The sequence below is a fragment of the Zychaea mexicana genome (genome assembly GCF_025766255.1).
Source record: "Zychaea mexicana strain RSA 1403 chromosome Unknown BDB00scaffold_104, whole genome shotgun sequence".
In the NCBI taxonomy this organism is placed as follows: Eukaryota; Fungi; Mucoromycota; class Mucoromycetes; order Mucorales; family Lichtheimiaceae; genus Zychaea; species Zychaea mexicana.
The window spans coordinates 137838-164489 of NW_026516767.1; the positions used below are offsets into that span (position 1 = coordinate 137838).

Sequence of the window (26652 nt, forward strand, 5' to 3'; positions counted from 1 at the left end):
CGGGTAATCGTTCGCGTTGTTGCTTGATCGTCAAGTGTCGAAATTGTTGCTCAGCATGTGCGATCACGGCCTTGTCAGTTTCATTTTCAGTAGTGTCTCGATCAACGGCACTTCCTGACCATCATATTTAGCGTTTTAATAAAAAGGAAAAGGAGATCTTTTCCACGGGTTCTTCTTACCTGGTGCGATTGTGCCAGGTTTCCAGAATGCCATTGCTTTAATACGGTTGTATTACAGATAAAAAAAAAAGAGCTTCTTGATTAAATTTGCGGGATTTTTATCCTGGTTTTTCTCTCCTTAATGCACAAGTCTTTTATTGTCGTTGTTATATAATTTACTATAAAAGAAAAAGAGGCAAAGGAAGTGTGTGTGTGTGTGTGTGGAAGAAGGGGAGCTGTTTATATAGTTTATTCTTTTCAAGAGAATGAAATGACAATATGGGATCCGTTGAGAGCAGTGCTATACGGAACCAGAATCCATATTAGACCACTGTATCCAATGGGTAAAAAATACCATCATCACAACACACTTACCGATTATATTTACGACGAAACAACACGGCTGATTCAGGATCCATGAGCGTCACTGTTGCTTGCTGTTTCCCCAGTTCCACGTGTGCTATGCCTCCAGGTACAGACTGACCAAACTGTCGAATGTCTGCCTCCGTCGTCGAGTCGCTCAAGTTTTTTATCAACAACTTGTTTGATTTATGGCCACTGCCACCCATGACTGCTGTTGGCAATTGGATCGTGTCTGTTGTGTTAGTAGTAGTTCGCTTTGCAGAGGGTTGGTTTTCAAAGGATGGAGAGGGTCGTTTTCTATTAGCACCGTTCAAATGGCTCATGACTGCAGTATTCGCCAAAGAAGAAGATGCGATTCGATCCAGGATACTTTTGGATAACTGTTGTTGTTGTTGTGATGATGCTCGGTCCATGTTACCACTTGCCCTTGAAGATGCTGGACTGCGTTGACGTGGGTCAAAAGTGGTAGTAGTAGGAGTAGCTGCTGCTGCTGCACCCTTGATGGTGATCCCCTTGTTGGCCAAACCTCGAATTGTCATGGATGGTTTAGGGTCATCGTTGTCACGGTTTCCTCTATCGTCCTCGTTACCACCCAATCTTTGTTTTTGTGCCACTGGCGACGTTGATGATGATTCCATCTGAACCAAAAATTAAATTCCACTTTAGTTTCCAGCCCTGTTGTTGTCTCCCTCCCTCTTTAAAAATTACCCTGTTGTTTGTAGATGATCCACGCGTCACAGCTGTTGTTGTGCTGCTAACCGTGGTAGTAGTTGTAGTAGTAGTAGGAGTGTTCTTTTGAGTTTGACGTTTCTTTTGCAATTCAAGCAAATATTGGCGTTGACGGTTGATCTCATCCTGTGTCACGTCTCCGGTCGTTGACATGGAGGGTGGCCGGAATCCTTGTTGTTGCTGCTGTTGCTGTTGGAATTGTTGTTGCTGTTGCAGCATCTGTATCTGTTGCATGTGTTGATACTGTTGTAATCGCTGTTGTTGTTGTTGCTGTTGCTGCTGCTTTTGCTGTTGCTGCTTTTGCTGCTGCATGGCGGCAAACTTGGGATTGATATGGACCTTGGCAGTAGGTCGTGGAATGAACCCAGGGCCACCACCCATCATCATGTTCATGCCTGGGTATGGCATTTGCATAGACATTTGAGGAGGCATCATCATACTATTTTAACACAGATAAAACCAACGTTAGCATAACTCTTTGTACTTTTGCAAATCAGGGCTTACTTGGATGAATATGATGTCCCTTTTTTTTATAAATCTTGTATCTTTTTTCTTTTTTTTCTTTTTTTTCAAGATATCTTCTTTTTTTTTTTCTGTCTTTTCTGATTTTGCATATCTTTTTTTTTTTTGGTCATCTTTTCTTTTTCTCAAAACACAAAAGATCAAGGAAGAAAAGTGGGGAGAATTGGATTCATGGCAATGCGTGGAGGAAAAAGAAGAAGAAGAAGAGGGGATGTTGAAGGTGATATGGGTGATGCGATGTGGGTAAGAGGAGGGAGTGAAGGGTGAACCATAGTATAAAAAGGATGGAAAAACATACTTCATGCCCATCATGCCTTGGTGAGCAAAAGGGTATTGAGGGAAACTTCCAGCAGGCGGTCTATAAGGATGACCACCACGCTTTGGAGTGTAAGGAGATCTGTTGTAATTATTATTATATCCCTGGTAGTGTTGTTGCTGCTGCTGTTGATGTTGCTTTGCGAATGGTGCTTTAGTTGTTATTGATTCAATAGGTTTGGATGACGCGGTAGTAGTAGTATTAACAGCGGCAGAAACATCTGAAGCCGATTGTTTTCCTTTTCCTTGTTCTTCTTCCTTGGTGACATGTGGCTCTTTTAACAATGTTGACGACGACGACGAAGAGACTTGTTGTTGTTGTTCAAGTTGCTGCTGTTGTTCGTTCAACAATCCTAACTCTCGTTCCAGATTTTCAATGTCAAGGTCATCGGGATTGATGCCGTCCAGATCGCCATAGTCCAAGTCTTCAAAATCAACAATGTCGTCTGCCATGGCTGGATGCAAGTTTTTTTTTGGTCGGGGGGCGGGATGCGTGCGTGTATATGTGTTGATGTGGATTGAGTTGGAAGGAGGGAGAGAGAGAGGGTTATGAGAGCGTAGTATGTCAAAGGTGTAAATAGGAAAAAAGGGAAAAAGTGGGGAAAGAACAAACAAATTCGACTCGTAAATTGGTAGTGCGCCGGAGGGGACAAGAAGAGCGGTTTTACACTGACAAGCACTATTCTTTCCTTCCTTCGCTAAAACATTCTGTATTCAATAAGCAACGATGCTTTTTCGTTGTTGTTTTTGTGGATGAACATAATAATAAAGCTTCTTCCGGAGAAGATCTTATATTTTGGGGATAAGAAAAAATCAAAGCAGGCAATCAATAAGCATTAAACTCGAGAAGATGAAAACAGGCTCAAACAATGACGTACATGATGCTGTTGCCCCAGTGCTCCATAATACACCAATTTTTAAATACTACCTTATATGATCAATAGATGAACGATGCACTTTATCTTGTGTATGTTGTAGCAGGCAGGCAGAATAGCTGGCTAATCGCTTAAAGTTAATTCAATACTATCCTGTTGGCTTTATTGATAATGACGAAAGCCGCCTCTTTTTATATAAAGTGATTGCAGCGATATATGAGATAGATTTACAATAAAGAAGAAAGAAGCACAAAACGTGTTGTTGAGAGCCCTTTTAAGAATATGTAGAAAGAGAGACCCTCTTGCTGTATAAGAGTAAGGAGAAATCGAAAACTTTAAAAGCTGTCCAAAGCATAACATAGAAGGAATGGCCAAAAAACGGGAGGGTTTCGCGCCCTGTCTCTCTAGCCCGTACGGTATTATTATTCCGCAGTGTGCCCCATCATCATCATCTAACGGATGAACGATCCCCTTACGAGGGTGTGTCAGAAGAAGGAAAGGCGTCAATAAGGAAGGTGGGAGGGGAGAAGCATCTATACGCAAGCAGTGAAAGGGCGTGCGTGCATCGGGGTGCGTGATGATGTGCACTCCTCCCGCGTCTTTTTTTTTTATAAAAAAAAGGAAAGGGTAGTTGCATGAAAGCTTGTTGGTACATGTACCTACCGGACATGATGACAGCCAGCAATGCTAATACATAGTGTTATTATCATAGAAAGCTGAATGGTATCATCTAGTAGCTACATTTAGAGCATGTACTACTGGCTTGTCATAATAGGTCATAATAGAAAATTTGATATTGATGAGAATAGGACCTTGTTCTCGACTTGATTTAACTGCGCGCATGTGCTATTGTTGATTGGTGTAATAATGGTAGTAGTAGTAGTAGTAGTAGTAGCAGTAGTAGTGTATATCACCTTATTTGTGTGTGAGTCGCGTGACGTCCTCGCCTCTTCTTCCTTACATATTATATATTGCGTACATAACAATTTTAGCACAAGAACAGCAGCGCTCCCGGAATAAGAATTTGTATCTGGCCTCGGGCTCGTGCCATCATGTATTTTACTATTTAATGAAACAGACGGTAGATGAAATAATTTAGATTGCTGCTTGCTGCTGATAGTGTTGAACAGAAAATGCGAACGATAAGAGAAACTTTTTTCTTTTTTTTGCTGATGAGATGGGGTCATTCTCATCATCGTCGTCTTGTGCATCGATACTACAGTATGCAATCTATTATGCATAACATAAAAAGAAGAAAAAAAGACTGGTCTTATCTGTCATACAGAAAAAACCGCTTTGCATTAGGGAGGGTTTACAAACGGAACCAAAAGGGCGGAAATGTCTTGTATTACAAGAATAATAATGATAATTTTATAAGTAGTCGTTTGTGAGTCTAGTACAGACAGGGCAGTCGATCATTTGAATCGATGTTCCACAGTATTTATGGCTGAACCCAAAAAAACAACAACACAAGAGTGTGAGAGCAAGGTCTGGTGGCAAAGAGAGTTACTGATGTTATTAGCTTCATTAGAGATTCTATACTGTAGGCGATGCAGCAGCAGCAGCAGCTTTATTACGCACTTGGGAATAGAGAAAGGGTGGGGACCCCCAAACCCAACAAAACACCAACCTTTCTCTGCTATATATCGCACACCAACAACAAAGAGTTTATCTTTTGAGTATAGTGGCTTTACATAGTACTTCTTCTCCTTCTCAATCGACAACAACAAGAAGAAGGAGAAAGAGGGTGGCAACAAACAACCCAATGTATATGCAGGTAATGCAACCAAGACGTTAACCCTCTTTGTTCAGATAAATAGACGACAGAGCAGCTACAGGCGTATGATAATAGGCATTATTGTAACGACACGAGCAATGGTTTCTAAGAATGTGCACGGGCATCTGACATGCGTTATGTATATTGGATACAGCACCACCACCACCACCACACAAATAAAAACACGTGTCCATGTATGTACTACTATAAGTACAATGTAGTGCTATATACATATTACAAGTACAACTAGACTATACTATACTGTACTATACTGCACTGTGCAGCAAGAACAATGTAAACGTGTCACGTTGTTGTTTGATATACACTACTTATCACTCCATGTTGTAGTAATGCCGGTTCACGTCGGTGTCTTTGCTTTTCCCCCTTGCTGGGTGATACGCATATCGTGTTTAAAATATGAACGCCCGGTCCCTGCGTCTAAGGGGGTGTGAGAGCGAAAGAATGGAGTCTCTCTCGAACGACTACTTATGAAGATATTACCTGCTAATACCACAAAAAAAAAAAAAAAGCCACCCCAAGGTCATGTCTTTTTCACCCATGATTCACTGAGCGTAACCTTACCCAGTTTGGAATGCCATTATATTTTTTTTTTTTACTTTAACCTTTTTTTTTTATAATGTGTGACCCTCAAACACTTTATTGTTCTCTTGCGTCGGTCGCTTGGTGTTTTGTACAAGTGGGGAAAATGGAAGAATACGGGGGAAGGGTTATGGTGTAAGCGGACACGGAGAAGGATGAGCTTAGCCCAATATCAATGCTACCGAGAAGAACAACGAGAAGGAAACAATGAAAAAAAAAGGAGGGACCTGCAGTTGCAGTAACAGCCATGGATTACATATACTTTTAAGAGAGATACGGAGCGAGAGAGAGAGAGAGAGAGAGAACGGTTTTTTATTATTACTTTCCTTTTTATACACAGACTTTGAGGTTTTTTGGGTTTCTTTGGGGGTGGTTTTTTTTTTCAGGAACTGTAGATGGACTACTGCAAGGTGGGGTTGGTTACTATGGTGATGGATGACACACAGAGTCGTCATGGTGATTATACAAACACAGATGCACAAGAAACATCTGGAGCAAAGAGAGAGGTTGGGTTGGGCGGAAGGGGTATCTTTTTTTTTTTTTCTTTTTTTTTTTTTTTTTTTGTTGTGATAAGTTATAAGAATGTATGTACAGTGTCCAAATCCAAAGATTCATAGCTGAGCAAGGACGCATTGTCGGCAGCCGTTGGACGAGAAGAAGAAGAATGATGAGGAAGATGCATGTTGTTGTTGTTGTTGTTGTTGCTACTTGTGCTTGTATGATGATGATGATGATAGGATGCAAAAAGTGAAGAGTCGGATGCAGTGGATGATGTGAGTGACGAGAGAGAGGACGAAGAGCTGTAGTAGGATGACCGGGGATGTTCCTTTGGATAGTACAACGACCGACGTCGATGGTAAGAAATCACTGGTGCAGTAGTGGCTGTTGCTGTGTCGTTGCTGCTGCTGTAGTAGTAGATGGAGGAAGAGGAGGAAGAAGAAGAAGCGTAGTAGTGTGGTGCGTTGTACTGGCAAGGACTCGTTGGAGCTGTTGTGGTAGAAGAAAGAGCGTATGACTTGGATGCCTCGTGTGCCTCACAGGCAAGACTGCAAAAGTTGATATTGTCTTTTGTCAAGCGCTTTTCGCAATACAAGCAGATGTTGAGATCCATGATGTTTGAAACTAAGTGTCAAGTTGTGAGTGTGTGGGGTGTGTAAAAGAGAAAGAAAAGAGGAGAAGAAGAAACAAGAGACAAGCACTCTCACACACACACACACGCACAAAAAGGAACATGCCAATTTATACTTTTCGCTACGGGTTAAAAGAAAAAAAAAACAAGGTTTACACGGTAATATTTTCATGCTTCCATGGCGTACGTGACCTTTGCCTCTCTCTCTCTCTCTCTCATTTTTCTCACAGCAAGTCCCTTTTCTGTCTCTCAAATTGCTCATTTTTACGCGGTTTGATTGGTCGGGCTAATCCAATGTCCCGGTGTGCATGCTCCCTCCCCCCCCAAAGAAATTATATAGCCTTGAGAAATTCTTTATTTTTAAGGGGGAAGGGTTTTCTTTTCCCTCTATAAGTGCTCTCTAATGCGAGAAAGAGAGGGCGCCTACTTTTAAAGGAGAAGGGTTGAGGAGGAGGAGGAGGCCCTCTCATTCATTCATTCTTTCTTTCTTTCTTTCTGAGATGGAGATTACCAAGTTGGCGTGGGAACAGCTCCTCGCTTGTTTTTGCTTACACACACATCAAGGAAGGAAGGAAGGAAGAGATGAGAGGAACCACCACCACCACCACCACAACAACAACAAAGCGCAAGGGCGGTGGACCGACGCCGTGCAGATGGAATACTAATAATAATAATAATAAGACTAAACCACATTATACCATATACAGTGCGTGTGCAGCAGAACACAGACAGTGCCTTGGTGTGTGTATGTGTGTTTATACTTGATTATTTATTGTTTGTGTGTGTGTGTGTGTTTACACATACATTACAATCTCTCTCTCTCAATCTCTCTGTTTGACGACAAGCCCCCCAAAACCAAGAACAAGTGGACTGTTTCTTCCGGCGCAGCGCTACCTATTGGCATTTGAGCAGTTGGGGTACATAATCTGCTGATGTAAAAAAGGACAGAAGGGTCATGACTCCTTTTTGTTTTTTTGAAGAGAGAGAGAGAGAGAGAGAGTTCTCTTTATCCAATGAAATGAATGTAACACACAATACATCAAAGCAGTGTATCCTCACTACCGTTTTACGTACATTGATAGGATGGATACTATTCAGAGAGGAGGGGAAGCTTCCCTCCCTCCCCTTCCCTCCATAGCGTATCTAGAAACGACAGCGTGGATGATAGCAGTGGTGCATGATCGACAGCACCGATTTGCCGAGCGTGGCAACCGAGATAACTCTAATATCGCCGCCGCCGCTTCCCCCTTCCTCCACACGTGGCAACGAGTAGTGGCCTGAATACACTTTGCATGTATCAATCGGGTAGGTCGACCCTGTAGCTATGTTATATATATATATATATATATATATATATATACAAGCCAAGTAAATGTCCATTGGATCCGTTACGATGGGATCTCCAATTCATTCCTGACCCACATCTCTTTATTATAAGTGATTGCCCAGATATCGTTTTCTCGAGCTAACAAACGTCGAGAAGCAAATGATGTGTCAAAATGATAAAGTCCCCTCTTTTTTAAGCCTTATGGAAAATAGAAATGGCGGTATACACCCCTGTTTGCCGACCAGCTGCTGCACCATAATTGATATGTTTGTTCGAAACGTTATGAGCAACTCTCAGTGACAGACTGTCTTGCGCTGCTTTGTTCAAGTATATATAGCTCTAACGCTCTAATTGGGTACACACACACACACACACACAAGAAAACGAATGCAAGTATCTACTTGTGGCGTGGTTTAACAACATGAAGCTCGTCCAATGTACCGTAGCAAATACAAAAAGTGCGGTGCAACACCCAAGACTCCTGCTAAATCCCGTATTGCTACAATATTAGGGTTTGTGTCGACATCAAACATCATTGATAGACGCTAATTAGATACTTACAGGTGCTCAAAGACGTTTTTCAAGCCGATGAAAGAAGCTGCATCAAGCATCTCATGCCTTCTGGCATTCACTATTCCACAGCATCTTTTTATGCCGTGGTCATATTCCAGGAGGGTTCTCACAGTTTCGTGGCCAGCCCCTCATCGTCCTCAACCTTCTTATAGTGACATTGTTTCTCAGTTAGAACAAAGCTGGCCATCTTATTGAACACAACTTCTACTAACTCCGGTATTCAAGTATCTTTGTCGCTGTTCTAGGTACTTGAATACCGAGCTGTTGTCCTTTAACCTGTTCTCTCTTTCATTTAACCAAATATATCACGGGGATGTGCCTCTTCTTTTTATTTTCATGTTATGCACGATGATAGCATGCAATATATAGAGTCGAAACTATATAACAACTGTGCGTATGATAGCTAGATTAAAAGTTCTGCTTGAGTTATTACATCACTACTACTACTACTGACAACATCAAACTCTATGTTCATGATCACCGGCATGTCCATTTTAAAGATTCGACTATTGTACTACCATCACCACAGGATTCACAACATCAGCAGACTAAAACAGATGATGCACGGGACGTGTCTAAGAGTTTTTCCATGCGAGTCCACGGAACAAAAAGAAAAAACCATTGCCGGCTCCTATGACATAATGAAATGGCTTGATGTCTATGTAGGCACCAGATCCTATACACACCCTTCCAACTATTGTCAAGTCACACACACACATGATGGATTGATCACTGCCAAATTGCAACACCCAGAACAAATGAAAAAGAAGATCAGGTCTTAAAAGAGACGTGCATGCATTGCATATCTTTTTTAAAGCGCCAAGTAATTCCATATAAAGGAAACAAACGTCTGTTTTCATTTTCCTTCTTTATAAGGCCGTTACTATTTCCGTTTTCATCTATTCTGACAAACAGCCATGCTGAACAAGGAAACGAAGCCGATGCACAAGCATGTACTGTTGACCGTACGTGCAGATGTTTGAAAAGATTTGGTTTCCTTCTTGTTTGCAAAAACCCAAAAAAAGGAACTTATGAGTTTGTGCTCATCTATTGAGCAGCCACCTCCTCCCACTTCATTTAAGCTCCAATAGCAAAATATCAATGAATCAATAATAGGGGGTTTCTAGCTACTGATATGCTTGTTTTCTCAAAAAAACGCATAACATTATTAGGGCCAAAATCAGGAAAGCCAATTATTGAACTTATATACCCTTCGTCGGCGCTTATAATCTAGATCAATTAGTAGATAAACAGGTCCCCATCTTAACATTGCTTTATTATGGGGAAGGAAGGCGTGCGCAAGCGCCAGCAACTTTTGTAAATAAAGGTAAGGCTGTATAATAGGAAACTGTTGCTGTTGTTGTTTTTAAATTGCAAAATAGAGTGATAGTAGTAGTAAATGGGTGTGGCAGGGTCATGGGGAACTTAAGAGATACAGTAAAACCGTAATATATCAGTTGCCCGCCTAAACCCAGTACCACTATGTAGTTCCCAACTAAAACGATATGCATCTATTTCCAAAGTTGCTTTTATTTACGTGGATTTTCACAGAAAAGCATGATTAAAGGACACTTGTCTGAAAATGAAATGGAATTCTACTTGTCCTTCTGTCTATATATGTATGCCAAAACATGCGACCTTGAATTTTTTGCTCTGCTACCACACATTGCTAATTAGAAAGATGGAATAGAGTCGATGTTTATATGGTTGAACAGTACTATGATATAAAAAAAAAAGACTACACCACGCTAGTGGTACACCAAGATCTACTAAATGCATCGATTCTATGGCACTATGACTGATTATTTATTGAGACGTTTTGGCAATGATACACATCAATCCTTTTACGAACTCCATGGTTGCTGTTGCGGAATACGTTGACGCCTGCATCCGTAATACCACGGCTGTCGCTGATGTGAAGATGGCTCAAACTTTCAACTTGAGCGAGCTGAATAAGCACAACATCAGTGAAAGTTTGCACACGATGGAGCTGTAAATCGTTTAGCATGTTGATTTCCTTGAGCCGTTCTACCCAGTCAATCCATCCTTCCTCGGTCATGTGAAATCGACCGTCATATGGCGTATAAAGCTTTAATTTTCGTAGTTGCGACAACCGGGCCAACTGCATCAGACCTTGGTTGCAAAGGGAAAAATTCGATAGTCTTACGTGCTCAAGATGCTGTAGATGTCCAAGCGGTTCTAGGTTCAAGGATGGATCATGCATGCTGTTGTCATCAGCACTGTTCTCGAAATGAAGGTACCGAAGTCGTCGTAAAGAGCTGACAGCGAGGATGAAGTGATTGGCGTAGGCGATCGATCTGATCCACATCTTGATGTTGAGGTATTCGATCTGCTGTTGCAAGCGGAAAAGCTCTTCCCATAAACCATCGTCCGTCCACGCAGTGCAAGTTAACTCCAGTGACTGCAATTGTGTAAATTGCTTTCTTTTGAAAAGGTTCCATATGCCTATATATAGAATACCGGTTATATAAAGGCAAAGACGTCTCAAAACATGCTGTGATCTTGTCAATATCGGGATGATATCTCCATGGCTTTGACCAGAAAATACAAGTTCGCGAACTGTGCCTTCGATGGTGTCGTTGCTCCCGTCGTCGACATGACTCTTGATGTTTTTTCTCGACAGGGCCATCCATTCGCTTTCTACGCCACAGTCAGGATCATAAAAGTTCCACAAGATGTATCGAGCCAATGGACAGAACCTGAAAACATCGTGGATGTTGGTTGCTGGAATGTAAACCGTTTTTGTCTGGATTAACAGCAGGTATTTGAGACGCGGGCAGCGCCGCAGCAAAGGGCGGATTCGATATTTGTAATCGAGTCCATTGTCGAGGAGTAGAAACGTCAAATGACGGTGCTGTCGTCGGCATTTCTTCTCGAGCAATTCAGGCAGGGTAGAGAGCTGATGTATAGCTCTAAAAGTAACTGAAAGATGCGTCAGCATTGGAAGCGTGTCGAGTAGCATCATCAGCGAAACGTCTGCCGAACTGGATGTGAGCGAAAGTTCAGTCAACGTATTTGCAAACGAGCGTAGGGCGATTGGTAATAGCTGATCATTGTCAAATGCATTCAATCTTCTTTCATATTCGTCGTCCAAGTTATTGGTGATTGCTAATAGGGGGCCAAGGATGCGATAATAGGGGGCCAAGGATGCAAAAAAGTTAATACTGATTTACTTAGTATTTGTAAACGGATGTGTATATACACAACACTATTAAAACGCAAGACAGATTTCTTTATTACCGAGTTTGCGAATGCGGCAGTTGTAGGTCTTGAGCTGTTTAAGCACACTTTGTGCCTTTTGGCGATCAATCGTTACTGACTGAGCGTGAGCAGCAAGGCATGACATTGCTAGGCTGCATAGGTTCCAGGAAGTGCGAGAGATCTCCAAGTGCTGCCTCAAGGCAATAGCAGGGATCGTGTTGAACCACTGACGCGATACAGTTACACACTGTAGGCAATCATTCTGTTCAAGGTAGGAAAAAATGTAACGAGTGACTTCGATCGGTAGAACACGAGTAAAATCGGTCATGGTTTGCGCAGACGATTGGGAATAGAAAAAAAAATTGGATGTGGAAAGGAGAGAAAGAGAGGGGTGAAAGATCACTTTTTGTGGGAAAAAGAAAAAAAGTCTTTTGTTATATGTTATAGGTAGGTATGTTTCATTGTGTCATTGTTAATGCATCTTCCATTTTTATAGCGGTCGCATAGTGGGGGTTCTGTAGTTTTAAACTATAACTTGTGTGAAACAAGTGTAATCAAGGACCCCACCATCTTCACAAGAGCTATTGAACAAAGAAACGGAACCTCTTCTTTATTGCAGACAGTTGCAGAAAAGCTTGGTCTAAACTGTCGACTCAAGGAATCCAGTATGTTGATCGCTCTATCTCCACGCTTTGGTCTTTTCTCTCACGTTTATACAGGTGGCTTTTTATTGATATGGCTTCTGCTGCTTCCAGTGCACAAAATCATTCTTCGATTGAGTAAATGCCACGAGAAGTACATGACGGCGAGTTGGCAACCCCAAACTCTTTTTTCATATAAAGTACAGTAAAATACACGTCCATCGTTTTGTTTACTTTTTCCAGATTAGAAACTGTTTATTTGACTAATTTGATCTTTTACTTTTTTGATTTTTACACGTTATGATTATTGATCCTGGGCCTCTTATGAGTGAGTGGAGTGAGAGCGATCATCAACACTGGACTCATTCTTTCGTTCAGTCATTGTTGGTGTGCGTCACTTCTCGGTCGGCTGCCATACATATCAACATGGAATAGCAAGGTTTTCTGTTATCCGTGGTGCTATTCAGGTACTACAGATATTTGTGCACTGGTTCTAGGCAAAGAGATGGCGTCCTAATAGGGTGCAGAGAATGTTAAAAGCAACAGTGTTGTATTTACCAGAAGGGGAATACGATAGGAAGCCACGTTTTCTGGGGGGAATTTTCTCAAATTGTTTATAATTGAATTTGTATAGTTTTTTAAGCAGTGTCGTTGCTTCGGCCAGTTATTTTTATTGCCGAGCATACTTCGCTACTGCGTTTTGTACTTCTTGGACGTGTTCGCTCCCAACATTTGTTTTGCACCAGAGGGAAATTTCCGTAGACACGTTCTTGCTCGCATGAATGTTGTTTGTACATTTTGTCAGGCACGCATGTGGATTGAGGAACGAATCACAAGTTATTCAGTGCGAACCCACGTTTCAGTATCTGCTGCACACACGGGCGAGTCGAAAAACACATGACCAGCAACACGCTCGTAAAAGGTCCAAAGCTTCGCCATCGTCACCTTATTTTTTGCAGTGAGGGACATGCCACGATGTTGACAGGTGGGAAAAAGAGTTAATTGTTTCAAGCCACGTTTTATCCTTTCTAGAGCAGCATGATATGTTTATCAGCAAAGATACTAGAGACTACTATTTCTTTTTTCATCGTAACAAAGTACTATCTTACGGTGATTAAGGCTCAAGAATAAAACTACTAACTTAGTCTCGTCAATATTCGCGGGTTCTGAAAGTCTGTGTAGCATGCCTGATGATACTTGGTGAAACGTGGCCAGTCAAATTCAAGTGATCGCCCATTACATGTTTGCTGTCAAACAAAGAGTGTAATTTAACCGTGATATCTGACTGCGAAAAAAACCACTTGGTCTCTTTAGTGGGGCTTTGCTGCAACAAGTATAGTTGATCACAGTTTCAAATAAATGAATAATAGCGGTCACAATGTATATTGTCTGGATTCCAGCGTGTAGAATGCTATAGCTCAAGTGAATAATAGTTAGAAATGTTGTTTTCCTCGTCGTTCATTGAGGACCAGAAATGCTCGCTTTCCTGCCTGTGAAACTCAAAGTATAATTATGAAGAGGTGAATGTGGGTAAGGAACGGGATTCGTTCCGGTAAAACGTTGTCGTTCGCTTTGCCAAGACACTATAAGACCACTACATATGTTTAAGAGGACGCTAATGCCAAGTAGGCATAACGACTTGATTTCGTGGTCACTTTATGGAGCTAGACTCCTCTCACAAATAGTTCGCATCAAGCAAAGAATTGTCACTGGTGTTTCTTCTGGATGGAAAAGATATTACTACTGTGGCTCAATCCATTGTATAAAAGAAAGAGGCTGGTGTATGTGGGTGTAATGTGGCTTGCTCTTCCTATGTACTCTCCTTATTGGAAGCAGCGGACGATCTTATACACACACAGGGGGAGAGAGAGAGAGTGAGGAGGGATCTACTATATGCTTATCTAATAAGCGCACACACATGCACATCATCGGCTATCCCATGTGAAATCTAAGCCGAAACGGGAAAGGGCCCTTTTGGAATTATCCTAGCGCCGTTCTTGGTCTTTTCTGTGTAATAAGAGAGCATATAACTTATGCATATTAAGTATGATGAAATGTAGATAAAATCAAGGGATCGGCAAAGAAGCCAAGCGAAATTGACACACAATTAGCGTAGATCGGCCTTTTTCTACAGATTTGACGGAGGTTCGGATGACCTTCTTCCGCTTATCCCGACCCTGATGGAGTACGATTTAGAACATAAACCATGGGGATCTTGACATTGTGGTATGAGTTGTGGAGGTGGAAAAGAAATAGGATGAGATATGCTGAGGCAGTAGATAGATCATGTCGGTTTATGCGGCATACGGTGGACACAAGGCACTCGACGGATCTAACTAATTGCTGATATGAACGTCAATATTGCCTTGAACAGGTTTCTTTTCTCATTTCGAGCTAACCATAAATTCAAGGGAGTGAGAGAGAGGGCAAAGCTGTTATGTGAATACGTAGTATGCAAGGCACAACTCTAATCAGAGAAATATCGCTTGAGCTTACTGCAAGATGCATAATGAAAAAGAAAATGCGCCTTCTTCTTTTTATATAAAAAAAACGTGGTGATATTTATAGAATCCTTCTTCATAGCAACCGAATGGAAAGAACTCAGACGGGTCCAAACTGTATTCCAAATTTGGATGCACACCTCTCTATTTGGCTTTTCGAGACACGAACCAAAAAAAAAAAAAGAAAAGAACCAGACAGGGCTTCCTTTCCTCTTTCTCTCTTTCTTTCCTTTACCACTGTCTCTTCTCCCTTCCCTTTTTTTTTAAAAAGCCACCACATCCCTTCGTCCTCCATCATCTCGGCCATCTCGAGCGCAACGTAGTATATAGAAAAAGAACACCATGGCTTCCAATAAAGGCGATGATATCCAAATGTCCTCCAGGGATGAAAGCAGCCAGTCCTTCCTGCCCAATCCCGCCACGGCTAGAGCAGAAAAGAACCATCCTTTGCCACTCATTGCTGCCGTAATCGCCTTTTACTTTGTCATCTCGCTCTCCGTTGTTTTCCTCAACAAAATCATCATGAGTGGCTCCGATTTCCCTTATGCTCTCTTTGTGACTTGGTATCAAATGGTCGTCGCTCTTGTTTTGTTGCTCATTTGGGCCCATCTCGGCAAAACGTAAGTTTAAAAGTTCTATTTGTGTGTAATATTGGCAGCGGAAAGGAAGGCAGTGTTTTAGTGTTGGCTTTGTTGGTGTACATATCTATATATGTCTCGGTCGGCTATCTTTAGGATTGTAGCTGATATTATACTTTTTTGATATGGGCTTAGCAATCGACTTTTCAGCATCATCCCACCTTATGAGTTTGATACGACTATTGCAAAGCGCGTGGCACCTTTAACCTTTGTCTATGTCATGATGCTTGCATTGAACAACCTTTGCTTGAAATATGTCGAAGTCACCTTCTATCAGGTAAATCAAATCATTCAAGAGGCGTTATTTATGGGGGGAGAAAAGACGAAAGGAAAAACACGGGAAGAGGCATCTGGCGGCAGTGGACAGGGGAACATAAGAGAACGTACCGAGTGAGAGGAACCAATGCTAAAGAAGAAACTTTCAATGATCCGTAGGTTGCTCGCTCCTTGTCCATCAACTTCACCATTCTCTTCACCTACTTGATTCTTGGCAAGACCACGTCGATGCCCGCCATCATCGCCTGTGTCATTGTGTTCCTCGGCTTTGCCATCGGTTCATACGGTGAAATCAACTTTTCATGGGCTGGTATCTTTTATGGTGTCGGTTCGTCCGCATTTGTCGCGTTGTACGGTATCTACGTGCAAAAGACGCTGGCCGTTGTCGATAACAACCAATGGTAAAGTAACCAGAATTCATTTGGGGAAGCTTAAGAGAAGAAGAGGTTTACTATGGGGAGACGCAAAAACAGAGACCTTGTATGACTTATGTACACTACTTGGAAAATAATAGGAAACTTCTCCACTACAACACCACCCTCGCCATCATCTTTTTGTTCCCCTTGGTCCTCTTCTCTGGTGAATTGTCGGAGATCTTGACCGTTTCCGAGGCAATTTACGATACGGGCTTCTGGATGCTGATGGTATGTTTAAGATTAGACGGATTTAGGAACAAATGCTATAGTGGAGTGCATTGAGAAGCTTATCTCTTTTATGATTCTAGACCTTGACTGGTGTCACAGGCTTCGGTATTAACATTGCCATGTTCTTGCAAGTCAAGTACACTTCTGCCCTGACAAACACCATTTGCGGCACTGCCAAGGTATAAAATTATACAGCGCACATTTACTGTCTAATAGAAGATGAGCGCATAGATTGCTGACGGTCGAATATGATAATTGTTAGGCATGCGTTCAAACCATTCTTGCAGCCATGATCTTCAGAAACCCCATCTCCGATATGGTAAGTGAGACTTTGTATGCATGCTGGAAGGAAACGAGGATAGATACTTATGTCACAATTGTTATATGCAGAATGGACTTGGTATCTTGCTTGCCCTGTTTGGCTCGGGCTACTATGGTTATGTGCGATACCAGGAACGACAGGCCAGAAACTAAATTAATCCCCACACACACACACACACACACATATTACTTCTTGTATTTCATACATCACTTTTAAAAAAAATATTCTGTCAGTGTTCTTTCCGCACCCCGCCTCTCTCTCTCTCTCTCTCTCTCTCTCTCTCTCCATCGCCCTTCCAACAACAACGACAATGACGATTTTGTCTGTAGATAACACAACATATAAACTTTTTTTTTATTTTTACGTTTGATTCCGCCTTCAGTGTGTGTGTGTGTGAGAGAGTCACACAAGTGCATCGTCCTGTAATATAATGTGTAGGAGTATAAATAAGGGCGTTTCCTTGCAAATCGGGTGTTCTTTAATCTCCAACTTCCTTTTTTCCATACACGGCAACACAATGGCAAGCAATGTCCCCATCATTAAGGTAAAGCCAAAACGCGTCTCTCCAGGAAACATTCGTTCAATAGCTTCTTTTTTGTTTCGAACGACTGAACTAACTCTCTTCTTTCCTCCAAACGATTTGTTTTAAAAGCTTAACAGCGGTTATGACTTTCCAGCTATAGGCTATGGTACCTTTGGCGGTCCACATGCTCCCGAACAGGTGTATCACGGAACAAAGCACGCTTTGGAAGCGGGCTATCGTCATATCGATACGGCCTATGTCTGTAAGTTATCTTTTTCAAGGAAACCAGCCTTTGTGGCAACAATGGCTTGTTTAACTGACCGTGACCATGAATACATATTGCACATTATCATTTTGCTTACTAGATGAAACCGAAGAAGCTGTTGGCAAAGCTGTCCGCGAAAGCGGAATTGACCGCAAGGATATATTTATCACCACCAAGCTTTTCCAAACGTTCCATGAGCCCAAACACGTCCGGCCCGCTTTTGATATTTCGCTCAAGTTGCTAGGCGTCGAGTACGTGGATCTGTATCTCATGCACTGGCCTTTTGCTTGGGAATTCCATGGTTATTCCTTTGACGATATAAAGGGCCACAAGGATGAAAACGGCCATCGAAAGAGAATCGATGTGTCGATCGTAGATACTTATCGTGCCATGGAGGAATTGGTCAAGGCTGGTGTTGTCAAGAGCATCGGTATAAAACTTTCCCATGCAAGATCATCCAACGGAGACAGAAAATATAAGGTTTTCTTAATTTTTATCCCTAATCACCGATTTATACATTTGCGCTTTATATAGGTGTTTCAAACTTTACCATTCCCATGCTAGAGCAAATCTTAAAAGAGTGTGACATCCCTCCTGCCGTGAACCAGGTACGTATACCATATTAAAGACTATTATTCTAGGGCATAGTACTGAGTAAATTGTATGTGTTTCTAGGTCGAGATCCATCCTAGTCTTCCACAAGAAGAATTATTGGCGTGGTGCAAGGAGCACAACATCGTTTTGACAGCCTACTCGCCTCTTGGTAACCCCGGCCATCGTGGCCAACCTGCCATGATGGATCATCCTGCTGTAAGTTTGTATTTTGTCATCCTGATACCGGCAGTGTAAAAAAATAAAAAAAATAGACTCACCGGGGAGCAAACTTTCAAGGTCTTGAGCGCAGCCAAGAAATACAATGTGTCGCCAGTTCAAGTTTTGCTCAACTGGGGCGTTTCGCGTGGCTATACAGTGATTCCCAAATCCGTCACTCCTGAACGTATCAAGGCTAACCTTGCTCGCATCGAGATGGATAAGGATGATATCGAAGCGATTGCCAGCATTGGTCGTGAGCATCCTCATCGCATTTGGTAAGTAACATAAGAAAAGGGATGGAGGCCTTTATACAGGTTTATGCTCAACTTGTCATCCATCTCATGAAACCTTTATAAAATGTTTAGTGATCCTATAAAGATTTTCGGTCCAGCGTTTAACATCTTTGATTAACGCTGTTACAAAGTGATACGGCTTCTTTTCGAGATAAAGAGGCCCTTCATCATCAGTTTTACAGCTTGTATTGTCATATCCACTCTTCCTATAAAGTTGCGCATCTCTAATTTGAAAAATTGTGTTTTCCCTCTATATAAGAAAGGCCTTCTTGATGGTTCAAGTACTTTGTACTGCCATAGTATTGTTTGTAAAATACAGGATAATAGACCGAGAAATTCTGTATCAAATATTCCTTTGTTATTATCATTATCACAGTACTATTATTTATAATGAGCGATATTTCAAATAATTGTTTAAAATACGGCTATTGCAACGACAGGAGCATCATCAAGGCAAAAGCAACTTGCGGAAGACAAGCCAAGGATCGAGACTTTATTTCGCTGCAGCATCATCGTGCCCCGGAGAATATACAATGCAGCATTGGATTTAGGCTTTCACATAGACATTTACAGGAGCATGGTATTGAATTTCGGCGTAGATGTCGTGTATCACCTCTTTGTTGGTATATTTTCTTTGGAACGCTGCTATATACTGTTGTATCAGACACTGGTCGAGAGTATTACTACGTACTAAGCTTTAAAAACCGTACTTTTATCAACCATGTATTTTCATATAGAAAGAGATGTAGCTAGAGCAGCTTGCATATGTATGTTTCTTAATTTCCATTTGGCCGCTTTATAAGAAGCGGATGTCAGAATATATTGGTTTTTTTTTCAATCAAGTACAGTATACATAAGGTTAACAACCAGAACGTACGTCATGGATAATACGCTAAAACGTCTCTCATCAGTCACGCAACATTACATATTATGCTGTACAGTCAGCAGGGATCAATACATAGTAGGTTCCTAAATTTGTATTGTTTTATAACTGTAGATTCTTTTATTCAATGACAAACTGTTGGTCGGGAGCGAAATAGTCAGAAAAGAAATAGGACGTGTTGGTTATATGGCAGTTTCCAATTGCCTTGTAGTGGCCATTGTCCAGTTGTTTTACGATAGGGCAACGTGGTGACCGACCATACTGAATCCCAGAAAGCAGCACATAATTTGACAAAGGATCAAATGGCTCCGTAACATCGAAAAAGATTTTCGTATAACCATCGCCATTATGGTAGAATGTAGACCGGTGGCTCCAAAGCAGGTTTTCTTGTTTGATCGAAAAGAAATGTGATAGTAGCTGAAGATCGTGAGCGAGCTCATCCAGGTCGCTGTAAACGTACTCTCCTGGCATCATTTCTGGACAAAAGTCCTCCTCTATTGGAATCTGTCCAAGCATCAAGTTCTTTGTGATGTTCAAGCCAGGTAGTTCTACTGTAAGGAACAATGTGCTTTGTTCCCAGTTACCGGGATCCCTCGGTGGTAGTTTACTGAACGTCAACCCAGTGTGAAATAGAGTGTTAATGTTGTATGATGAAACTCCACCACAAGTAAAACGCATATATTTTCCAACGATACTGTAGTCACGGACACTGATTTCTCTTTCCTTGGCATATTCACCAGTGTAATGTGTACCGTCTATGCCTGTCCACGATGGCAAAAGCTCCTTCAATTTTCGGAATGACGCCGTACTATCGCCTGGTCCGTTTTCATTCGCCCCAAAGAACAAAATGGAGATATCTTTTTTCGCCAAAAGGCAGTAAAACTGGAGTAGTAAAAGCTCCAAGGGCTGGTCGTAACTGATAGTGATTTCGTCCATGATGTCTGGAAATAGATTAGCAAGCGCAAATACACGGTCGTATTCGTTACTGCTCGCTCGCTTATGGGCATAGTGTAAAATCGTGCTAACGTTCCATTGTCGTGCTTCGCCAGAACTGTTGCACATGCTAGATAGCTCTTGAACATTTGCTGCGCTATACCACCAGCTATGTACATTTCGTCCGACAAAAAGCAATCGCTGAGACATGAACGCCTCTTCCAACGTCCAAAGTCGTTTGTACCATTCGGATTGCGTTATTGAAGCAAATTTCGGAAAAACAAAATCCCTGCCCATGCCGCCGTCATCCGCATGGAATTCAGGCACCAGCGCCACGGTGCAATAAGCATTGGTGTAAATCTGATGCATCCGGTGTATCTCCCGATACTTTTCCTCCTTATCATCTTGATTGATACACATTTGGTCGTACCAAATATACTTGATATTGAAATCCTTGCATATTTGCTGGATAATGCCTTCGAACTGAACGTGTTTGCTTTTGGCTGGAATGCGTTTCCGTCCTCGCGGATGTTGTCGTATGGATCTGGCAGGAAAGACAATTTTGTGTTTGCCTCGGTCGACTCGTTTGGTTATTCCTGACGTTTTGTCTTGGATGAGATCCCCAGACCAGCTCCACGAATAAGACAAGGCGCAGTAACCTTCATGGACCATCGAGCCTTGTACTACCTGCATGTCGGATGTACGGACAAGTAGGCTGGGCATAAACTCTGGCCTTGGTAGGCTAAAAAATTGTCTCGGCGGCTGGTTGTATTGAGCAAGGCTTATGGGTCCTTTATGATGATCGCTGTACTGTTTGGTTTTGTATATGAAATACATTCTTATCTACAAAGAATTAAAGATTATGATTGCTATGGTTTAGTATTAACAGTATTAAACACTGCTAATAGTCTTCTTTGTCTGCAAGCTTTACCGATGATAATAAATGTCTAAACGTATTTGTTATCTGCCCAATTCTTTTACAGTGCAAGCTCGTCTAGTTTATCCTTGTAAAAACAGTAGAGTGGCAAATTAAGAATTCTCGAAAAATACTGACAGAGAGGAAAAATCTACCAGATAAAAGTTATAAAGGATTCGAAAGCTAAAGAAAAGCACGGTCAGTCCATGAGTTTGATCAGTGGCGGTGTATACACTATTTTTGTCAAACGTATACCTTTTAAGTCAGAACCTCCGTAATGTTTCACAGGTACGTAGTCAGAGAATGACGAGACACGTATATTTTAGGCTAAATGGCGCAGTCAACAAAAAAAAGTTCACAGTATGTTACTGCTAAGCAATACCTCACATAGAGTCAACAATACCTAAATAGTGGATTTTTTTTGAGCGAGCTGGAACTCATTAATCAGTTGGATAGAGGACTGTTTTTATATGTACATTATATCTGTTGCAGCACTGCTCTTAAGCAACGAAAGAAACGTGACAGAGGCAGTCCATATTATGGATATAATTTAGCCCTGATATTATTGTTTCGCTACTACATAAGTTACCGTTATGACTTCACGCGGCCAACAAACTGAGCTAGAAGATCAACGCGCCTATTAAATCTACTGTGTGATATACAAACCGTAGAGTATTATGATAACAAATCGTCGAAACCAGGAAAACGCTCAATATCATAATTTCTGTACTTGCTTGATCCTTCCCAATACAATAAGCGAGTTGCGTAAAAACATGTGTGAGCTCAACATTACCAGATTTTTATACCATAAAATAAAATCATAGTCATATGTAAGTGTTAAGGAGCCGATGGGACTACTGCAGTACTATTATATATTACCAAAGCTACTTCCGGGCTAGAAGCAGTGTGCTCATGTATGCCTAAAAAAATACAAATATAAGAGACGACTGTGTCTTAACTGTTTAGGAGGAGTATCAGCTTAGGCACAGAAATGCTTGCTTAAATGGGCCATCTGCTGTTAAATTGTCTATTGCTACATCATGTCTTCCTCCTCTACATACTCTGAACAGTATTTGTATTCTTACTTCTGTCGTCAGCCACGACACAGGCACTTCAATTATCGTGACGTTGAGGAGCTGAACCTGTCAGTATACTACGTCTAATCATGAAAGTGTCTTGAGGACTGCACCAAAAGATGACTTTAGGCTGGTAGATTACTAAAAAAAATATGCACAACGCTCTGCAGGGCACGGAGTAGCAGCCTGTGGTATACTTTGGATGAATAAATGTTGAAGCACGCTAAGAAATCTCAGTTATTTTGCAACACTCACACCAAAGCTGCGTAGCTTAAACGTACATGCATCATCTACACATTTCCAAAATGTCGTCACGCATGTCTTCCAGCGTTTGTGTTATTATTTCACATATAGGCACTGATCCATACTTAATAGCTCTCTTCCACAGCGTTATTCTTCATATAGAATCCCGCCGTTGAATTTCCGGATCAAAATGACAGTAGTATCAGTCTATTAAGTAGGATGCCTTAGCGACAGGACTTCCCGGATTATATATCGACATATCATGGTATAAGAAGCTTCTGACTACCAATTTACTGCGCTTTGTCTCTACCATGTGCTAATTTCGATCGGGAGGAAAGGAATTCGTTGCATGACTCTTATACAATCTCACGACACGACATCTAGATAGCAAGTATTACATATGTAGCCGTTACATTATACGTTCCAATATGCCCACCCTTTCCTCTTCGCCTTCAGCTCCTTGTTTCCTCTACATTCGTGAACCAAAGGAAGCATTTCTCTTTAAAAACAGTGAAAACTACTGGCATACCTTATAGACTTCGAACGTTTTATATAAATACGTCAGGCCTATAAGATAATTTGAATAATTCAAAAGTGGAAGCGGACGATTCTCACAAGATCTCAAAAGTCCAGTGGTAATAATTCGATCGTTGCTGCTAACAGATGCCTGTGCATATCTTGACTACCCTGACTTGTGGCTAACAACATTTGCGGTGTTTATATTGTAAAGTTACTGTTAACATCGTATTATGTAATCACCAAGTTCCCTTCTCGCTGACGCACTGGCCAAGAAACCTTGACACGGTGCCTGGAAGATCTAAGCGGAGACCCGTATGTGAAACATTCCACGCATAAAGCGACGCCATAGCAGCGCCATATAACGATGACAACAATAGCACTCGTCCTTCATTGCCCCTTCTACTTGTTCACTTTTTTTCCCTAACGAGTATCTTTTCTACGCTCAAAACGAGCAAAAAAAAAGTTGTTACGTCACGCGTTCAGCGGGATTTCAATTGTTTTTGCTCTCATGATCATAAAAAGAGTCGTTTTTCCTTTTTTTTTCTTCTTCACCCGCGTTTTTCAAGTTACCATGTCCCACATGAGCGAATCTTCCAAGTCCTCCAAGTCTCACAAGAGCAAGTCGCGCAAGAGCAAGTCGCGCAAGACAAGCAGTAAGTCAATCCCCTCAAGCATGACGATGCCCACCATCACCATCCCCAGCATGACGATGCCCACCTTCACCATCCCCAGCATGACGATGCCGAGCAAGAACCAATGCGGTTTAGCCGCTTTCCGCACCGTTGTTGCCCTCATTTTCCTTCTCGTCAATTTTGCCCTTGCCTTTATTGTGAGATTCGCAGTGTACCACCCCTTGTGGGCCTGCTTTATCAGTGCAATGGTCATCATTTTCACCGTCCCGGGTTACGAGAATGCGCGTTACGATGTGATCTTTGTTGCTAAGATTGCTGTTCTTCTGGCTTGCACAGTTGTGCTTTTCGTTACTTTCGTCTTGTGGAAGCTCGTCAACCACTTCCATCCGTTGCCTCCCATCACATTCTCGCTCAAGTCCGTCCTACCGTACCTCTGCCCCGATTCCTCGCCGCGTCCCTTCCCGCCACCTCCTCGATCTGACGATGATCAGGAGCTAGGTGCTGCCACAGAGCGCGTGTGAACAAAAAAAAAGTACGACGACGAGAAAGCCGCGAAGGACGACGCATTCCGCGCACAAGTACGACGACGAGAAAGCCGCGAAGGACGACGAATTCCGCGCACAAGTACGACGACGAAGCCGCGAAGGTCGATGCCGCGCAAAGTACGACGACGAGAAAGCCGCGAAGGACGACGAATTCCGCGCACGAGTACGACGCCAAAGCCGCGAAGGTCGATGCCGCGCACAAGTACGACGACGAGAAAGCCGCGAAGGACGACGCATTCCGCGCACAAGTACGACGACGAGAAAGCCGCGAAGGACGACGAATTCCGCGCACGAGTACGACGCCGAAGCCGCGAAGGTCGATGCCGCGCAAACGTACGACGACAAGAAAGCCGCGAAGGACGACGCATTCCGCGCACAAGTACGACGCCGAAGCCGCGAAGGACGACGAATTCCGCGCACAAGTACGACGCCGAAGCCGCGAGGGAGGTGCCGCGCAAAGTACGACGACGAGAAAGCCGCGAAGGACGACGCATTCCGCGCACAAGTACGACGCCGAAGCCGCGAAGGTCGATGCCGCGCAAACGTACGACGACAAGAAAGCCGCGAAGGACGACGAATTCCGCGCAAACGTACGACGAAGAGAAAGCCGCGAAGGACGAATTCCGCGCACTATGCCACCTATGCCCACCTATGCCCACCTATGCCCACCTATGCCACCTATGCCACTTATGCTGTCTTCGTCCCTTTTTCCTGGTGCTGTCCATCACTTTCCGCCGTTACTGCCGTCGTCTCCATTTGCTCCGCTTTTTTTCTTCTTGTTTTCCGGTGTCTGTTTGCGTGCGTTCTGCTGGGGTAAATATTCGATCTTGTGTTGAGCCCTATTTGCTTGATCTGCATAGAATACTAACCAATAATATTATCATCTCGTTTCAAGTAGAGCGTACTCTGTTGTTCGGTGGTGTCTGGCGGTTTCCGCCTTCGTCGGGCGTTGGGGAGCGGTCCGGCCATCCCAGTGGATGTTTCTTCGAGGTAAAGGCAGGATTGAGTTGGCAGTGGCAGTGGCACTGCTACAGCCACCGGGGGTTGAAGGGATGTGGGGGGGCACATGGGGATAGCGATGATGGTAGAGCCGGTGGTGGGGAGGGGAACAACGCTCTGGTTGTGTAGGCAGCAGGAATATACCATCGTGTCACATGTACAGCGGCGATTCTTGACAGCAAATGACAACCCAAGGCGCCGAGCTTGTATAATTACGGTACGTACTATGCTTTCTTTAATACCTACAACCATCTTTATAAGAAGAGGCTTACTAACTGATATATCCTTTTTCCTTTCATTCTTTCCTTCTTCGTACTGCATTCAACTCGGATGTGGTTTGAAGAAGGCTACTAGAAACTTAAGGAATTTATTCCTTTCCCAGGGTTGTCATTCCAGTCAGTTCCAGCTCATGTGGATGGTGTTCCTGCAGAAGTCCTACCTGTACCAGGGCAATGTTGTTCCTCCAATCCCCGCCACCCGCTCAAACCGGAGTTATCCTCGCCCTTTCCATGTCCTGGATCCCCCACCGGTTGTAGTCAGTGTCATGTCATGTAAGTCCAACTCCTTCCTTCACCTTTGCCTTGGGGATTCCTGAAGCTGGGGTGTCCGGACTGGGGTGTTTGGCCAGCGGTGTGTGGTACGCCGCGATGGAAAGTGTCAGCTTTCCAGGCTAGCCGAGTAAAAACTTCGGGGTGTTGTGAGAATCCCGTCTTTGGCTTGATCACATCGTCTCGTGTGGTGTTGGTGGATGAATCATGGTGATTATGCTGCTACAGGTGGCGTCAGACTTCCAGGGCTTGGTTTCGAAACGAGGATTGACAGAATCCCGTCTTTGGCTTGATTATGCCATCTCATGTGGTCTTAGTGGATGAATCTGACGGAAAGTCATGGTGACTATGCTGCTACGGGTGGCGTCAGATTTCCAGGCTAGCCGAGTAAAAACAACCTCTTTTACTTGGTGTCGGTTCGAGGATAGACAGAATCCCGTCTTTGGCTTGACCATGCCGTCTCCTATGGTATTGGTGGATGAATCTGACGAGCAGTCATGGTGGTTATGCCGATACAGGTGGCAACAGATTTCCGGGGCTTGGTTTCGAATCGAGGATTGGCAGAATTCCGTCTTTGGCTTGATCAGTCTATTGGCAGCACATTATCAAATACACAACATGCGAAATTTCTTTGTCGGTTTTTTTCTGATCTGACGTTCTTGATCATTACAACAACACCAACGACAGCGACAACGACATCGAACAAGCGTGCGTCCAAGGACAAGCAACATCCATTCAAACGACGAATCGACATATTAGGGAAGGAGCAGATTTACTATCTACTGGTGATGCTATGGCGACAAGTACTTTTCAAACGGATGCGGGTATCTGCACTCAGATCCTCATCAAAAG

At 42.8% G+C, this 26652-nt stretch overlaps 9 protein-coding genes across 9 annotated transcripts; 5 read left to right on the forward strand and 4 right to left on the reverse strand.

The window, feature by feature from the left end:
• Positions 1–269: 269 nt before the first annotated feature.
• Positions 270–1843, reverse strand: BDB00DRAFT_847329 (uncharacterized protein). The gene is made up of 3 exons (XM_053125219.1): positions 1230–1843; positions 534–1159; positions 270–459 (listed from the first exon to the last, which is right to left on the reverse strand). The coding sequence occupies exons 1-3, from the start codon at positions 1686–1688 to the stop codon at positions 417–419; spliced, it is 1128 nt and encodes a 375-aa protein (XP_052974927.1). The 5' UTR covers positions 1689–1843; the 3' UTR covers positions 270–416.
• Positions 1844–5902: 4059 nt separating this feature from the next.
• Positions 5903–6537, reverse strand: BDB00DRAFT_932584 (uncharacterized protein). The gene has a single exon (XM_053129089.1). It carries the CDS (start codon positions 6448–6450, stop codon positions 5914–5916), a length of 537 nt encoding a protein of 178 aa, XP_052974928.1. The 5' UTR covers positions 6451–6537; the 3' UTR covers positions 5903–5913.
• Positions 6538–11600: 5063 nt separating this feature from the next.
• Positions 11601–11918, reverse strand: BDB00DRAFT_791729 (uncharacterized protein; the record flags this gene model as incomplete). The annotated part of the gene is made up of 1 exon (XM_053121054.1): positions 11601–11918. One exon carries the CDS (start codon positions 11916–11918, stop codon positions 11601–11603), a length of 318 nt encoding a protein of 105 aa, XP_052974929.1.
• A 3013-nt stretch (positions 11919–14931) lies between these two features.
• Positions 14932–16888, forward strand: BDB00DRAFT_847339 (triose-phosphate transporter family-domain-containing protein). Its single transcript, XM_053125220.1, has 7 exons — positions 14932–15352; positions 15506–15647; positions 15806–16047; positions 16161–16290; positions 16371–16469; positions 16553–16609; positions 16681–16888. The coding sequence occupies exons 1-7, from the start codon at positions 15075–15077 to the stop codon at positions 16762–16764; spliced, it is 1032 nt and encodes a 343-aa protein (XP_052974930.1). The 5' UTR covers positions 14932–15074; the 3' UTR covers positions 16765–16888.
• Positions 16865–18978, forward strand: BDB00DRAFT_847343 (NADP-dependent oxidoreductase domain-containing protein). Its single transcript, XM_053125221.1, has 7 exons — positions 16865–17156; positions 17265–17397; positions 17501–17830; positions 17935–18008; positions 18076–18210; positions 18292–18488; positions 18579–18978. The coding sequence occupies exons 1-7, from the start codon at positions 17043–17045 to the stop codon at positions 18622–18624; spliced, it is 1029 nt and encodes a 342-aa protein (XP_052974931.1). The 5' UTR covers positions 16865–17042; the 3' UTR covers positions 18625–18978.
• A 473-nt stretch (positions 18979–19451) lies between these two features.
• Positions 19452–21456, reverse strand: BDB00DRAFT_35100 (uncharacterized protein). The gene is made up of 3 exons (XM_053117037.1): positions 21254–21456; positions 20142–21165; positions 19452–19996 (listed from the first exon to the last, which is right to left on the reverse strand). Exons 2-3 carry the CDS (start codon positions 21157–21159, stop codon positions 19938–19940), a joined length of 1077 nt encoding a protein of 358 aa, XP_052974932.1. The 5' UTR covers positions 21160–21165; positions 21254–21456; the 3' UTR covers positions 19452–19937.
• A 2191-nt stretch (positions 21457–23647) lies between these two features.
• On the forward strand, positions 23648–24701 carry BDB00DRAFT_847351 (uncharacterized protein; the record flags this gene model as incomplete). The annotated part of the gene is made up of 2 exons (XM_053125222.1): positions 23648–24229; positions 24685–24701. The coding sequence occupies one exon, from the start codon at positions 23648–23650 to the stop codon at positions 24227–24229; it is 582 nt and encodes a 193-aa protein (XP_052974933.1). The 3' UTR covers positions 24685–24701.
• On the forward strand, positions 24289–25338 carry BDB00DRAFT_35112 (uncharacterized protein). The gene is made up of 2 exons (XM_053117038.1): positions 24289–25066; positions 25152–25338. The coding sequence occupies exons 1-2, from the start codon at positions 24359–24361 to the stop codon at positions 25245–25247; spliced, it is 804 nt and encodes a 267-aa protein (XP_052974934.1). The 5' UTR covers positions 24289–24358; the 3' UTR covers positions 25248–25338.
• Positions 25339–25408: 70 nt separating this feature from the next.
• On the forward strand, positions 25409–25993 carry BDB00DRAFT_35137 (uncharacterized protein). The gene has a single exon (XM_053117039.1). The coding sequence runs from the start codon at positions 25479–25481 to the stop codon at positions 25845–25847; it is 369 nt and encodes a 122-aa protein (XP_052974935.1). The 5' UTR covers positions 25409–25478; the 3' UTR covers positions 25848–25993.
• Positions 25994–26652: the final 659 nt, after the last annotated feature.